Raw genomic sequence first — 17,305 nt, forward strand, 5'->3', positions numbered from 1 at the left:
CTTGACTAGGGAGCCGTGGGTGGACGGTGTGCAGAATGGCACCAGCATGACCAGATCGACCTGTTAGGGATCCCCATAACAAGAGGTCACATCAAGTATAGTGAACACAACAGTATTCAGATTACTTTTATGTTGTAAGGAGTAACACGCAGCCATGACGGCAGGGTTTCAGCTCTGTGTGGGCCAGAGTCATTTTTGATCAGTTTTTGGCAAATGGTGGCTAACGTGTTAATTTAACGATTCAACTAATCAGTTTTTATAGTTACAGTTTCAAATAGGCAATCTGATACTGACTGAATTGACTGAACTGCAGGAGTTCAGAAATAGCTTCAGTGCAAAGCTCATCCAACACAACCATGTGAAAACCCCTGCATGTAGTTAGTGTTACACCCACTGTAAACAAATGTGTCACAGCCACAGTGCAGCCGGGACCACACACACAATCACAGCAGCAGTCATGACCAAAGGTCTGCCATCCCACGGCTGAGCCATGTTGACGCGGTGAAGAACTAGGTTTACTCGCCCCACTAGTTATCTATCTAGCTGCACTCTTTTTTCACGTCTACTCAACTGTAAACAGTCCAAAGACAATATATTTAATGTTTGACCTCATCAGCTTCATTGATTTTTGTAAATATCTGCTTATTCTGAATTTGATGCCAACAACACATCTCATACAAGTTGGGACAGCAGCAACTAAAGACTGGGAAAGTAGTGGAACGCTCCAAAGACACCTGTTTGGAACATTCCACAGGTAAACAGGTTTACTGGTAACAGGTGATTGTATCATGATTGGGTATGAAAGGGGCATCCTGGAAAGGCTCAGTTGTTCACAGCGAGGATGGAGTGAGGTTCACCACTTTGGATGAGGGATATTACTACAGCTCAGGGGCATTTCAGAAAATAACAGGAATGTTTGTTGGTGTGCTTTATGTGTCAGAAAAGACAGAGAAATGTGTGATGAATATGACTGTGGAGGTCCGGTGCAGAGACACTGACGTTCATGAGTCATTTTACTATTCTTTAGCGCCATCTGCTGCTCATGTTCGGCTGCGACGCAGTTGTGTTTTGACCGAGGCAGCTTCAGCTCAAAGCACAGAGCATGAACTCAAACAGCACACTGGGGTGTGACGTGACACTCTGGAAATTGTTTCTCTCTCAGTTTTCATGGTGACATTGTTGCAATGAGGTAGCGGCTTTGCACTCACATTAATGTCTTTTTAATGAGGAACTGCTAAATACATTGAGCAGATGTAGAGCAGCGACTTCTGGCACAACTTTCACATTGCTTGGAGAGGGTAAATATATTGTCCAAGAAGGTCAATTCTCTGGCAGCACTTGTGATGAAGACCACAAGGTGAAAAGCTTTGTTCTCACAATAAAGTTTTATGAAGTTTTGTAGAGTTTACAACCACCTCAAAATACTCAAAGCATATACAGTAATACATGTTTATAACAGTAATACAAAACTGCAGCAGCTGCGCCCTCTGCTGCAGAAAGACCAGACTACAGCTCTGATAGTCTGACTGTGATACTTATTAATGGCTCCCAATATCTGATATTTTCAAATCCATTTGCTTACAAAACCTAAGGACCTGCCTCACAGGTTTTAGATTTTCAAATAAAAACTCTTCTTCATCCTCTTGTATTTGTCCAACTTCCTTTTTCAGTCACAAAATTATGTGATGATCTCCCACCCATCCAAACCCTCACTCAAACGCCTCCTTCTCTACAACTATAATAATTATTATTATTATTTATCAAGTTTTGAGTAGATAGATAGATAGATTCATAAAAGTGCTAAATTACATATTCATGCTTCGTAAATTCAGAAAAGAAAATTCCCAACAAATGTCAGTAAACAAACTTGTTTCCATAAGAAATCTTTAATGTATTTGATGGCATTAACAGTGCGTCATATGTAAATATGTTTTCTGATAAATGCTCAACACCACACAAACAGGACACATAACAAGTAGTTACAGTGGTAAATTTGGCATTTCTTGTTTTTACACCGTTGAGACTACAAACACTGCAAAAGATGAGTAACTTTATTTTGGATTCATTTAGTTTCATTTACTTGATCTTTTTTCTTTCACTTCAGTCAAACATTTTTTATTAGCGTGCCTTAAATTTGATCATTGAAAGATTGTGATCCAGATATGTGCCAATCAGGACTTATTATAGTGTAAAAACAATTACTTTTAGGATTTTTGTTGTCTACTCTTTTTAAACAGACCATATACCACACTTTTTAAAGTCTTGTGAAAGCGGATAAACTGGCTGGATCCTGTCATAATTGGATAATCCAAATTCTCTTCATGATTTAAGGACATTATCATGATTATCACTCATTCAGCTTGTAACACTTACAGTGGCTCACACTGCGGTCAACTCATCTGTGGCTGAAAACTGATAAAGTGAGAGATAAACTGTGCAGGATTTTCTCTGAATCATCATGAAACTGTGACAACATCCTCAGGCGGACGATCTGCTCTGCTGCACCGCAGAACTCTTTAAATTATAATTGTTTTATCACTTCATCTGAGGAAAGGATTTGTTTTAATGGAGCATTCCCCAGGTATCCGAAGAGTCAAGCCAAATGTGTCGACACACTCAGTTGTGCTCACGGGACCAACTGTGAGCTGACTGTGGCCAGAATACGACCACATCGAGTCTGGGTGTTGATTTGAGCTGAAATGGGCTCTGTGGTCCAGCTTTGTTGGCATCCAGAATCAGGTGTTTCTTTTCCTTCTCCCTTCCTTCCACCCACACTTTCTTAGAGACAACCTCTATTTCTTACCATTAATATCATTTCCCTATTTTAGAATTCACGACTGGCAGATTCTGTTTCATTTGTGGCTTGTGAAGGTATCAGTTGATCAGCACAAAATTCACAGATGATTATTTTGATGATTGAAGTCTTTTCTCAGATTTGATCTCCAAACTTCAGATTCAAGCTTCTCCAGTTTGAAGACTTGAGAAGGGAATATGGGAGCATATTTTACATTTTATATACTGTAATAAAAGATAAATTTGAAATAGAAAAATTAGCATTATTAGTTGCAGTTGCAATATCATCAATTTCAAAGTGATCGATAGTGAAAAAAAATCCTGCATGCATTTTTAAGCTGTCTTAAAAGATAAACACTCAATATATGTTCTTCTAAAAAAAGGTGGCAAATGTATCTTTAAAACCCTCTGGTGGAAATCATCGTTTACACATCGTTGAGTGCGGTGTGCTGCAAAGCCTTTAAACCCCTCTCAAACTCGATCACTATCTGAACAAAACCATAATTTTTCATTCATTTCAACAAAATGAAGATCGATTTCAGACTTGATGGTTAAACATATCGGTGCACCAACTCGCTTCCATCATTCTCCTATGTGATTCTTTGAAGGCGGACCTCCATCAGATGGCTTTTCCCAGGATGAGGATGCTCATCAGGAAAGCCATAATGAAGAAGAGCCACATGAAGAAGCGATCCATGACCTTGGCGACCTTCCTCCACTCCCCAATGCGCAGCTGTGCGGCTCGCTGGTCCTGGTATGAGTTGGCAATGTACTCCACATCCCTCCGCAGTCCCTGGTGCTGGCACACACACTGGGTTTTCACCAAGATCTCCCTCCTGTTCTCCCCGGCGCCACCTCCTCCTTCACCTCCTACGCCTTTCTTTTCCTCCACACACTCTTGTCCTCCTCCACAGGCACTCTTTGACTCCTCCCGCTCCACTTCATGTCCTCCAGCAGCTCCTTCCCCGTCTGAGTGGTCAATGGTCACAAACAGATCCTCCTTCCAGTCCGTCTGGATGGTTGCATCCTGCCCTGGCTTCAAAGACTCCCCGGCCCCATCCTCCTCCACCCTCCCTCCCCATGCCTGTCCATTCACGTCCCAGTTCATCCCTTTGGTGTTGCCACCATTGGCTGATCGGGCTTCAGACTCCTGCTGCGACAGAGGTTGTTTCCTGGATGAGGCCCCGCTGAGGCAGTTCTCCCCAACCTCGTAGACGAAACAGATGCGAGCGAGGTAGTGAAGGATGAACCGTTCGGCCCACTGTGGGACGGGACGAGCCTCAGACCCGCAGTGGTGGATGTTCATGATGAATATGGTGAGCGCTGTCGATGCAGTGACCATCGTCATGGTGGCAATGTAGTACTTTCCTGTTGAAAAAGGAAATCCAATATCATTTGGAGTTCAAAATCTGCATAGAGTGAAATCTTTAAAGTCAAAATCAAGAGTCGGATGGCTTACAATGAGCTGTCTCTACGTCTAAACAGGCACCATTCGATGAGCAGTATGCGCCCAAATTTTGAGCTGTGTTTTTGATTGGTTCTTTTGTTTGCACCCTCTCTCAGCTGCCAATCAAATCAATGCACATTGCTCCAGGCAACCTGAGTCTGCCACGCCTGCGACCAGCCGATCACTGTTCATCTCAAGAGGTAAAACCATGTGTAAAAACAACAGAGGTGAACAATGTCACACCTTGTGGCACAGGATAAAAGCTGGACAGAACATATTTTCGCAGCAAGTTCAATCTATCAAGTATGTACCTTTAATTTTGGGTTCACTTCTAGCTAAACTTTTGGGACAAGTCGTACCTCTTCGTAACAGAAAGCTCTCAGCTAAAAATTGAGGATTTAATGGACAAACTTCTGCTGGCGACATTGAGAGTTGCCGGTTGAAGTGCTGCTCTGATGGCTGAGAGATTATTGATTCCTCAGCTGGGATTTTAAATAACCGCTGACGGGCCTCATCGACCCGTTGGCCTCTTGTTCGGTACAATGCTGTTAGCCTGCGAACATAAACAGGGTGTTTAATGCCGGGCCTAAAACTTTTCACCAAAGTCTTTAGAGTCTGTTCAGTTTAGACCGCACACACACACACACACACACACACACACACACACACACACACACACACACAGAGCAACTGCAGATCTGCTTGTCCAGCAACTTTCTTCTTTATGACAGTCAACTGTTTCTCTGCATATTGAGCATTAATTTAACATTCATTGTCCCACTGATGGTCTCATCTGATATGAGGTCTTTACACTAAAGGGGGGATGAAAGAAGCTGCAGTACAATATTAGAGGGGATAACTTTTACAGCTTATCTCTAAACCAAAACACGTCCAAGGTTCAAGCATAATCTTCTGGGGTAACATTTTTTGAATCAGCATTGATTTATTATACTATATGACTAATTTGGTGATTAGATGTCAGACGTCTTATGTTGTAAATTCTTTAACTGCAGATACTGACGATGGCTGATGGCTCAATGTGGTACTCATACCTGAGTTCATAAGGTGAAGTCTGTATTCCGTATGGATCTTAAAAGGTTTTGAAGTATCCCTCCAGTAAAAACGTGTTACTTACTCAGTGTATTTATCCTGTTTTTGGTGTTATTCCAGATACCACGTTTACATGGAACATTATTCATGTTCCTGTACACAGTGTCCTGATTATCTGTGTGCAGCAGGTGTGTTTTATCCTTGTGATTATTTGAGTACTCCCGGTAGTACGTCCAGGTTTCTCAAAACCAGGATAAGGTCTAATCCAGGTTTCTGAAACCGACATGATGTTTTCATGCAGAACACATAAGGAGGATATTACAACTTTCAACATTCAAGTCTAACAAGACTTAAATCAAGGACTCCTCAGTCTTCTCACCTATCAGTGGGACGCTCTCGGAGGGCGGCATGCTCTCAGCCACCAGCAGCTGAAACACAGTGAGAGCCAGCAGCACTGTGACGCCCAGAGATACTTTTTCACCCGAGTCGGCCGGCAGGTAGAATCCCAGAGGAGCCAGAAAGGAAATCATCATGCATGGGATGAGGAGGTTGAAGATGTAGAAGGAGGCGCGTCTCTTTAGGTGGAGGGTGAATGTGATGTCTGGGTATGGATCCGAACAGCAACCATACAGGATGACATTCTTCTTGGCTGGCATGCCCAGAACCTGGTTGGAGAAAGGATTTCCTCAAAGAATTAGACTCAAGGATGAGGTGTTTTTCTAAGCACATGGACAAGGCAGCCGCTCACCTCCCATTCCACATTAGGGACAAAGTCAGTCAGGTCAGCGCTGTCTAAGGCATTGATCAAGTCCATCTGGTTGCCATTGTGAGTCCAGGAGCCAAAGGTTAGGTGACACTCCTGCACGTCAAAGGGGAAGAAGGCCACATCCACGGAGCAGGAGCTTTTAGTGATGGCTGGCTGGTCCCACATGACCTGACCATCGTTCCTAATAACCACATTGGTCTCCATTGAGCTGGAGAACTCATCGTCTGCACTGTGATGGAAAAGTGGAGTCAGGGAATGGGAAGAGGAGTCAAATTTCCCACCAGCGTTCTGCATCAGGGGCAATTGCCAAGCAGGAGGCCACACCTACCTGTTATACAGGACAATATCAGGTCTCCATACGTAGCTGCTGGGTATGCGGATGGTGTCGAGGCCATCATAGTCCTCCTTCTTCCAGGTGAGGTAGGCGTCCATCCATACCTGCCGGACCCACAGGTAGGTGGTCAGAATCTGGTTTCGCTCGTCCTGGTGAGAGGACACATCAACATCAGCACAGGCATGAATCTACACACATGAGCATCTGGGCAGTCAGGATATGATTACCATGTCGATGATCTGGGAGAGGGTGATCTGCAGTGTGACGTTGATGATGTGGTCGGTGTCCTCCACGGGCCGCAGAGCATTAGTGTATTTGGAGAATAAGTCAGTCATCAGCTTCTGAGCAAAGCGACCATGAGCAGCCAAGTAAACTGGGGAACAGAAAGAGAGAGAGAGAGAGACAATGGCCAAATCATTAGCATGTTGGCTGACCTGTTCAACATATTGTGGCTGCAATGCACACTGCAGCCTCTAGGGTTAGCTTTCTGCTGCTAGCCTTTATATTGACAAATAATATTAAACAAACACCTACACAAACATTGCTCTTGCCATAATCTGATTTTCCCAAATCTGATGTAACTCTTCACCTGTTAAGTGTTAACCCGAATCCTGATTCTTGCATGTTATTTTTAATGTTATGAGGTTGGAAGTGTGTGTAAAATCCTTTGTTCTGCTGCTTTCTTCACTGCATTGATTCTTAACCCTGAAACATCTCGTGTTTCCGGTAGTACATATGGCAGTCAATCCACCTCATGGAAACACACTGAACACACAGCTACCACAACACACACACAGAAACCACATTTCCCAGATCAATTAACCTGGTTATCACCTCAAGTTTAACACATTAATCAGAGTCTGCAGAGCAGCAGCAGACTGATAAATCCTTTCAATCCTGTGACAACTGATAAAAATCATGATGATGGTGGTGGACAGAAAGAATGCTAGTATGGGTCTGCAAAATTTCTCTTCCAGGTCCAAGACCACCACTACAAAAAAAGTACACAATGTGAATAGAAAGTGATAGAAACCTGATCTGAATTTTCTAGAGGTAGACAAGTGTGAATGTGGATCGGCGCATCGTTTAATATATATATTCAGAGGATTCTGAATACTATTTTAGATGATTCTGAAAACTCTGATTACATTCAGAGTTAATGATTTTCAATTAATAATACAACATCCACATCTGGAAACCTCTGTATGGTTGTGATCTGATTAGGGAACAAACATGATCGCTTTCTTTGTTTATTATTATTTTAAAATGCAGGGAGAGAGAGAGAGAAGGAGGGATGGATGGCAAAGGTAATGGATGTTCCCAGCCTGAATCACTTCAGAGGAAGTCCAGTGTGTGAAGGTCAGAAAACAGGCAGAGTCTGAGCTCCTCTCTCAAGATCTTTTTCATTCATGAATGTCTTCAAGGAGAGTGTGCATGATTATCACCATTTATACAATTCTTCATGCCTCATCCCTTCCTATGATGTCAGTCAAAAGAGGTATAAACACTTTTCCCTTTACAAGTGTCAGGGATGACACTTTGGACAAACTTGTACATTTTAAGCATGGCCGGACTGGTCCTACTTTACAAAGAAGCTGCTTCACCGTCCTAATTTCAACCCCCAGTAATGCCCTGGAGTCAAGACACAAACACACATGAAGTGTTGAGGAGTGTTTGGATGTGGAAACAGTCAAAAGTATGAGGACAAAGAATGCTGATGAGGTTCAGCATCCATAAAAAGTCAGAGAAACGCAGGAAAGAGATGGACAAAAACATTCAGATAAAGAATGATAAAATGACACAATTCTATTTTATGCTCTCCAAAGTCCATATCAGATAAAGGTGCTGTAAGTCAGAGCAGATAAAGCTGCATCTTTAATCCTGTAACCATATAAGTAAATAGTGAAACCCTCAAACAGCCAACACTTCAGCTGCGTAAATGTTTATAAAATCCATTAAAGACAAAGACGTCACTATCAGCTGCAGTCAGTCCACTTTAGACAGCTGTGGAATGAAGTTCAGCCGCCAAAGAAAATCCTCTGCGGTCACACTGAAAGATTTTGTTGGCTGTAGCCTCTTAACCACAACCTGGTTATAGTATAGTATAGTTATAGTACTATATTCCATGTACTGGCTCCGACGAAAGTGTCGCATTTCTAGTCAGGGTTTTTCTGTTCAGGCCAGTGTGGTAAACCCAGCTAAGAGAACAATTACGGAGCCATCCAAATGCAGTTTAGCATCTCGTGCAGAGTAGAGTGCATATGTGGTGATAAACAGTAAGAGGTAGATATAAATATGCTAAGATATAAAGTATGAACACTGTTAACAGTATGAACATGTGTAGATACATCAGGTAGATACCTGGTGAAGAGAACAAGTCTTAGCAGTAGACACTGATGCAGCAGCAGCACAGAAGCAGAGCAGAACATTGGCGACTACATCATGACGTGTTCTCACATTTCTGCTCTGCATCCACTTCTGCAGCGGCACTATTCTTTTTCTTTCAGTGACTTTATGACTTCTTGATGGCCCCGTTCATTTGTCTAGGGGCCCCCAGCCTGTAGGTTGGGAACCACTGACTTGCAGAATTATCATATAAAAATATTCCATTTCTCTGTGTTTATTTGTGTGAGAAACACAACAATGATCCAACAGGAAAAGCTTCTGTTTGCTGCTCTGAACGCTCAACAACAACAAGGACAGAGACATTCATAACTGCAAGAGACATTGAGGACAAAAATAAGCTGTCCTAATCACTCACACACACACACACACACACACACACACAGATGTAACAACATGTCTTGCACAAAAAAGGAAGAACACAACACCACAGTCAGTTCAACGACCTTCAGATAACAAGAAAATAATATACTACTAAACTTCAACACGACTGCAGACACACACGCGCGGGGGTTGAGGGCTGGGGGGTTGTTGAGTGTTAACATCCTTTGTACATAAATGGAAATGTGGAAGTGAGGCTCTGAATCTGTCAGACAGACATGAAAAACTGGTTATCTCATTATGAGAAACATCCTGAGCTCTGTTTGCTCGTTTTTAAGGCTGATTATCCAAAACCGTACTTCTACATCACGCACGTACGTAAAAGATAATTCAGGCATTATTTTAACATTTCTTTTATTGCCAAAACATCCCATCTGTCTGTGGCTCTCAGCTCCAAGTTCCAAGACATAATCTGTAAAAACAGCTCACAAATATAGTTTCATCTTTAAAAAAAAAAGTTCAGTAATTTCCTAACAGCTGCTCAGTGTAGACAAACAGAAGGAAATGGTGCATTTGTTGGGGACTATTTCCAGCGGCGGATTAATCGATGTTTGTGTAAGTCAGAAATAGTTCATGTTAATGAAGGAACATGTCATCCAGTGCAGAGAGTGCGGCTCGTTGATGTCTTTAATAGCTTTTGGACAGCAGGAAGTCTGAAAGCTCAAAATGAAGATGCTTCAGCAGAAACGGGGCAGACCAAGCAGCTGATGGACAAACAAGTGTCAACACAAAGGTCCAAGCAGCAACAGGACTTTGAGAAGTTCTGACTCTGTCACTGCATACATTGGACCGTGCACAAGGACAAAGGATTGCTTGAATCTGTCAAGGATGGCAAAAAATGGAAGTAGACTTGTTGAGTCATGTCCCTCTTTTGAAATGTTTTTATGTTTTAATTTTTTTTCTTTCCTTTAAAGGTCCAAACTGTGATTTCTTCAATCATTTATTTTGAGGTTTATTCACAGAGGCCCTTAAAACACGTACACATAAATCCATAGACTATGTTGAAAATACATGTTTTTGCCCTTCCAACCGAATATGATTAAAAATATGAATGTACACTCTGTTCAGGTTGCATCCTCTGTGAGTCTGATTCCTCTGCAAATTACAACATAAGCTACTGTTACTTCAGGTCTGTCACCTGTAGCATTAACATGAAGAGGACGCCTTTTTCTAACCTGCAGTACAAGAGTCACAAGTGTTTTGACAGAGATGAAAAACTGTATTAGATTAAAGCTTCCAAATAAGGGATGTGTTTAAGGTACCTGTTGTAAAGTAACACAAACTACACTCAAACCTGTACCGCCGATGCCTGACAGATGAGAATTGATGTTTACTTTGACTGTAAGAGATTAGCTACCATTATGATAAATGAAAGCAATGCACTGCATATTCACACATTACAAACACACCACTGTGGCACCTTCTGTCCCTTCTTTGGTAGTGAGAAAGTTGGCAACCCTACTCTTTGTCCAACGCTTTCACTCCAGGCAAGATGTCCCACAACTACAGGCCAGATATCCATTAAATTTGACACTGTATATATGGACTGGTGACAAATGAAAGTAAAGCCCAACAAAAAGTGTTTTAGTAAGGTGTTGAGAACAGCTTCAGCGTTCCTTGTCACAGATGTGGATTTCTTCTGGAAGGATGAACACCATTCTTTCACAGGATATTACCTTATTTGGTGTTTTGATGGTGGGGGTGGAGATCGCTGTTGCTCCAAAATCTCCCACAGGTGTTCACCATACTAAAGAAACCCTAGAACATCTGTAAGGCCCACTAGAACCACTTAAAATCTCCCCGCCAGAACCTCCTCAATGACCATTTCAATCTCCCAAACAAACTGTAACCACCTAAAGGAGTTCCAGAACGCCTCCTTTGTGGCCACAAGAACCTCCTCAATGACCTCAACAGGGCCTCATCACTGACAGCTAAAGTCTCCTAAAGAACAACTTAAACCTCCAAAAGGGCCCTTGTGATGGGGAAAGTATCACATTGCTGTGAAATATCCCATAGGGGTCAAGGTATCAAAGACCACTAGTTTATCTTTAGGGCTACTAGAACCACCTATCAAACTCCTCATTAGCAACAAATAGAACTTCTTAAATGATCACTATGTGTTGATCGCGTATCTTAACCAAATCAGATCCATTAAAATAATCTCAGATCGACCATCCACTTAAAATAGCTCGGTGCTACTTCCCCATCAGGTGAGTTCACTGCAGCTCTGAAGACCTGCAGCTTCGCCTCTCATTGTCTCTGTTCACTGTACAAATGTCTTCATGGTCCAATGAGCGGATGAGTCAGCAGTTTGTGAGGCAGCATCGACTCCCTGAGGAGTTAAAGTGTGAGTGCTAACCGCTCTGAGAGCATGCCAGCTGGCACGTGCGCACACACACACACACACACACACACACACACACACACACACACACACACACACACACACACACACACTCTCTCTCTCTCTCTCTCTCTCTCTCTTTCACTGCAGCACATATTTGTCATCAGCTTCATCTCTTTCATCATCACCATTAAAATCCCCATCATACCATCATTGTCATGATAATGAGCGAGACCATATATCCTAAGTGCACAGATGGCCAGAATCATGTAAAGTCAATATGGCCTGAGCTGTGTGCATGTGTGTGTGTGCGTGTGTGAGTGTGTGAACATGTATTACTCTTGTTGTGGACACACAGTCACATTGTTGGGACTCCCCTTCCTTGTGTGGACAAAATGTGGCCAAAAACACGAGTGTCTGTGTGTGTGTGTGTGTGTGTGTGTGTGTGTGTGTGCTTGTTTATTTTCTTAATGGGTAAAACTCTTATTCAGACGTGAGGAAGGAAGTTGGCGAATGTGACTGAATGTCATGTGAATGAGACTTCACCTCGTCTAAGGATAAACACTTATGTTTCTGTTTCCTTAATAAAAAGTCAAAGGTACAAGAGCAACCTGAGTGTCTATGTTCAGTAACACTAACTGTGTTTCTGTAAAATTTGACAAAACTTTATCAATTTCGGTTTTTGCCTTATTTGAAAAAGAGTTAATGTCCTTAACGGGAGACGGAAACACTTTTGAAAATACGTTCTGACACAGCGACATTTAACTCACACGACTGATGGGTTGTTTCCGCTTTGAGAGAGAAGATGAAGAAAAATAAGAAGAGGAAGGAGAAGCTGTTTCCACAGACATCTCCTCATCGCTCCACAAAGGTCTGATGGAGCCTTCCTCACGTTAATACAGGAAACAAACAGGAACGTCATATTTCCATCATGTTTACTGCATTTTTATTATACTTTTAACATCATGTTGTTGCGCCCTCCTCTTCTGCAGCGATGCAATGGTTTCCCACCTGGAGAACTGGCAACACCTCCTGCTTATCTCAACGAAGCAACTCCTGATAATAGCCGAACAGTAGTGGATGGAAACAAGCATTCATTCACTTTATCTGTTGCCGTTTTTGGTCGAAATGCGGCTCAAAATTGCTATACATTAGATATAAACGCAGCTGCTAGATTGTTGAGAAGAGACACTAGAAAGACTGAGAAGGAACATGTGAAGGGGAATAAAGAGTGGAGAAAAGCACTCCCTGAACTGGTAGCTCCACACATTCTGCAGCTCTGTTCAGAAGCTGACCTTCTTCCCACCGTCTGTCCAACACTTCAGAACACTTTTGTTGTGAATGTGGCACTGAAATGCTTCACAATTTAATATGTCAACAACTAATGTGGATTTTCATGATCCCCAGAGGATGAATCTGCACTAGTGACTCCTTCCATCAGGGGAAAATGTATGCCTGTACTTATGAAATAGAATTAGACCTGTAACGCTGTGAATGTTCCTGTCGGGCTTCCCTCCCGGCAGAATGATCATCTCTGAACGCTGTCAGAGTGTTTACAGCAGACAGGATCTTCGCAGTGAAGATGAGTGTGTCAGAGTCTAGCTGAAGTGTGTTTGGATTATCTCTGCTGTTTGACCTCCGGTGGTCACTCCTCTGATCTGGACGGACAGCGTGATTGACAGCTTTAATCCTCGCCCTGTATGGTGGAGGTTTGGTTCGGCCTGTGCACTCAGCTGCTCGGCTAAGGTTAGGAAAGAGTGTTTATAGTGTTTATTTTCGCTTCTCGGTGTTTAGACAGAGAAGACAGACTTTCACATTTAAATGACACATTTTTGCTACTGCGACACTGAAATCCCTAAAATATCCAAATGCTCGAACATGAAAGTGACAGATCACTTATTAAATGAAGCGGACTTCATTATACATCATCTATTCATCAGTCTCATCGTTCCACCACAATAAAAGCATGAAGAGTTGAGTTTGGATCAGGCCTGTAAACGATCACATCAGCTTCAGATCCGCTCCCGTCCCTGAGCTCCACCTCAGGGCTGTAAACTCTCTCTTCTTCTTGTCCTCCTGTCCTTATCACTCAGAAGCACATGAATCCTGAGCGCCGTTCAATTCACCGTTCAGTAGACACAGCAAAAAGAGTCAACACATGAAGGACACTGATAAAGGCTGTCAGCTGAGATTTACTGTGTTTGGACTTTTGAGGCTGAAATTATTCATCAATAAATTGATTTGTTTGGGACAGAAAGGTATCAACTAGTTTTAGCCATGAAATAAACCCTTTTCAAGCCCAGTGGCTTCAAACATGCTTTAATTTCAGCTTCTGAACTGTCAACCGATAATGGACAAAAACTCTTTGAAGGTAACACGTTGGACTGAAGTGAGATGGACATTTTCACCATATTTTGGACACTTTCTATAAATAGAATGATTAATCAAGTAAAATCCAAAAGTTTTGAGCCACAGATCTGCCAAAATTACAGATTAAAAAAAAAAAAAAAAAAAAGTCACTGCCAAAAACATGAAGACTGGAACAAAAATGGGGGTCACTTCTGAAGCCAGAACACAATGCGCTCAATGTTCAGCACACTTCAGGCTTTCAGAGGCTCAGCACACAGATCGATGAGTCCAACCCTCAATCTGCACCGTGCTCTTCATCACTGACAGCTGCCAATCACTCCCACTTCAGACCTGAGCTTCTATCAGTCAGGAGGCTGTGACCACATCTTGAGTTTGATTCTATAATGAAATAATCCCGTGTAAAAAATGTCCCGTGTCACAGCCTTTTAAGTTCAAATTTCTGAGAAAATGTACGAGTGAACCTAAAAAAAAGGCGCTCTTATTTTGTAATCATCGCACAAACTGTCCTGTATTCACGCCAAAGTGCCGTCATAGGTTTAACTAATATATTTCTATATTTACCTTGAAAGTGTTGTAAGTGAAGCGGAGAATTTTCTCACCTGGAAGGTAGAAGAGAAGCAGGAGGTACGAGATCGATCCGCTGCAGAGGAGCTTCATCCCGCTCTGATGTTATTGATCTGAGAAATAACAATCGATAACAATGCTGTGATGACAGATCAGATCAGCCACCATCCGACCCGCGAGCAGAGCGAATAAAACACACTGAGAGAGAGAGAGAGAGAGAGAGAGAGAGAGAGAGAGAGAGAGAGAGCTGCTGCTGCTGCTGCTGCTGCTGCTGCTGATGATGATGATGATGATGATGCGGGTCAGTGCGTGTCTGCTGTAGTGCGGTGGTGGCTCATATGAGGGCTCATTAGTGCCACAGAACCACTGTGAAACTGCTCCAACATGCAACATCTTAATGTATCTGCAATACTTAGTGGTAAAAGTACGTAGAGTGAAAGTGAAAGTACTCCTGTTGCAGTAAAACGCTCCCTGTCACAGTTTTTCTGTCCCTGCTGTTTACTATATAATGTTGGTTAGTTTAATTTACAGCAACGCATCATATTCTGTAAGATCAGCACGTTTGTCACGTCACTGTCCTGTGAGAACCACGTATCTCCAAAAAGTCAACTTTTAATGAGCTGAGAAAAAAAGGCTGTTTTCAGCTTTGTGACGATGCATTTCACAGCTGATCCAAGAGGCGTTTTAAAGAGTTTATTTGGCTTAAGGAGGAGGAAGATCCTCTCAACCCGTAAAGGAAACACTTCATCCTTCAGTTTATCACAAACATTCAAAATCATCTGGAGATACATGGTTTTCACTGGACAGGAAGAGTATGAAAAATTGTAAACTGAAAAGTGACTCGTAACTGAAGCTGTTAGACAAATGTAGCGGGGTAAGAAGTACAGTATTTGCCCCTGAGATGTAGTGAAGAGGAAGTATAAAGTTGCATAAAATGGAAATATTCAAGTAAGGTGCGAGTACCCCAAATGCACCTCCGTCGTGGTATTGACCCAGATTTATCCTCCCTGTCCTGGGGGCTTGAACCAGCGAGCTCCTGGTGATCAGCTGTCTTCTCTAAGCTTTCTTCCACCACTGCACCACCTTCCACCAGTGCTGGAGGCTAAAAACATGTTGATGGGAAAAGCCTGCGTTGAACTGCAGCTCCGGTTTGCTCCACTCAGCGTTCAGTTGAAGAGCGTTAATTGATATTTCATGGTACAGCGTATGACATGTCCATGTGTTTGTGTCTCTGGCTGAGATGAACCTGCAGAGGATTATCAGGTGAGTCTGCAGCTCCCCTCGTCCAGCTGTCGAGCCCACAGCTTTACTGTTTCAGACTTTAATAAATGTGGCTTCACATCAAAAGAAAAGCACTCTTCTGTCTCCCTGCAGAGTGTTATTAAAAGAGAAGTGCTGGGTCATTTCTTCTTTCTTTGTTCTGTGTGTTGGCTGTCAATCTTTAGGATCTTTGTATCCATCAGCAGGGTTTTTAAAAATACATCAGCGAGCTTGTTCACAGGGTGAATAATTAAAGGGCCGGCACGACCGCTTGTCTGATTCCTTCGTAACAGGAACCAAAAGCTGCTCGTACCTCAGACACACCAGGTGACAACTACTTACATCCCCCGTCAACCAACAGGCACCCCTCACCCCTCACCCCTCACCCCTCACCCCTCACCCATTGTTGTTTTCAATTTCAGCAAATGTGCCCATGAATTATGAATACAGTCAGAAGCAGCAGATGAAGAATTCAAGTTTGTTCAGCTTCTCTCTCTCAGTTCCACAGAGATGAAAGTGATATCCATCTGAAACATCTCAACAAGACGAGCTTCCCCCCATGTTTTCTGACTGCCCTCTGCCCTCTGTTGACGTTACTGTGAAGGAAATGAGACACACTCGCCGTGAACATCTGACAAGCAGAGTCGGATTAATAAATAATAAATAATAAAGTTTGAGAAGTGACGTTAAAAGGAGATTAACGGATTAGCAGGAAATAAATTGGCTGACAGACACAGTGGTGATGAAGTCAAAGAGTCAAAACCAAAACACAAGCCTCTTTATTTTCTTTTAATGGAATTTAATTTTCCTGCTCGATGTGTTTGGTTTTAGTTTTCTAAATGTGAGTGTACGTTTCAGTGAGTTATTTTCTGAACTACAGAAGGTCCAGTTAAAAAACAGAAAGGAAAACTGGTTAGCTTTAAATTTTTCAGTAAAAAACTGAAATAAAAATTAGATAAAATGGAATGAAAAGAAGGAAAAGTTACAGCTCAGTGAGATACGGGCAGCAGTGAACAGAAGAGTTTCAACTGATTTAAAATAAGTGAGAGCTGGAGCAGACCTGCAGGTTTCTGCTTTCAGAGATGAGGAGAATAAAAAGTGAACGATGCTTCTGCAGGTTCAGCGCGGACTCTGCGGACAGTGAGCAGACCTGATCCCAGACCACCTGAGAGGTCCGGGGGATCATAACAGAGCAGCAGATCAGGCACAAGCCGACCGAGTGTTTTAAAAATCCATTTTTGACAAGCAGGAAGTCAGTGCAAAGATCTGAGAGCTGGACTGATGTGATCCACTTCAAGACATCAGACTCCCCGCTGGCTTTACTCATCTTTTTCTCTTTTCAAACAGCTTTTGGTGAGTGCACTTGAAGGCATGTGAAGGTTAATTGAGCTGGGACGATGCTGTCGGCCAATTCTTTAAGTCCTCCTGGAAATAAAGGAAAGAGCCTCTCAGGCGGGCTGGGGGCCAAAGCTGGGCTGAAGCAGCCAACAGAAACCAGTTCTGGAGCCAAACTTTGACAGTAAACTCTGATACTGGGAGCAGATGCATGCAAGCTCGCTCTCACACCTGATCTGTTTGCCAGTTAGGTTCAGT

At 42.6% G+C, this 17,305-nt stretch overlaps 1 protein-coding gene across 1 annotated transcript; it reads right to left on the minus strand.

The window, feature by feature from the left end:
- Positions 1–3,412: 3,412 nt before the first annotated feature.
- On the minus strand, positions 3,413–14,545 carry LOC143333016 (neuronal acetylcholine receptor subunit alpha-10). The gene is made up of 6 exons (XM_076750932.1): positions 14,488–14,545; positions 6,618–6,763; positions 6,385–6,539; positions 6,039–6,285; positions 5,670–5,955; positions 3,413–4,161 (listed from the first exon to the last, which is right to left on the minus strand). Exons 1-6 carry the CDS (start codon positions 14,543–14,545, stop codon positions 3,413–3,415), a joined length of 1,641 nt encoding a protein of 546 aa, XP_076607047.1.
- Between the last annotated feature and the right edge of the window lie 2,760 nt (positions 14,546–17,305).

Source organism: Chaetodon auriga, chromosome 15 (assembly GCF_051107435.1).
Source record: "Chaetodon auriga isolate fChaAug3 chromosome 15, fChaAug3.hap1, whole genome shotgun sequence".
In the NCBI taxonomy this organism is placed as follows: domain Eukaryota; kingdom Metazoa; phylum Chordata; class Actinopteri; order Chaetodontiformes; family Chaetodontidae; genus Chaetodon; species Chaetodon auriga.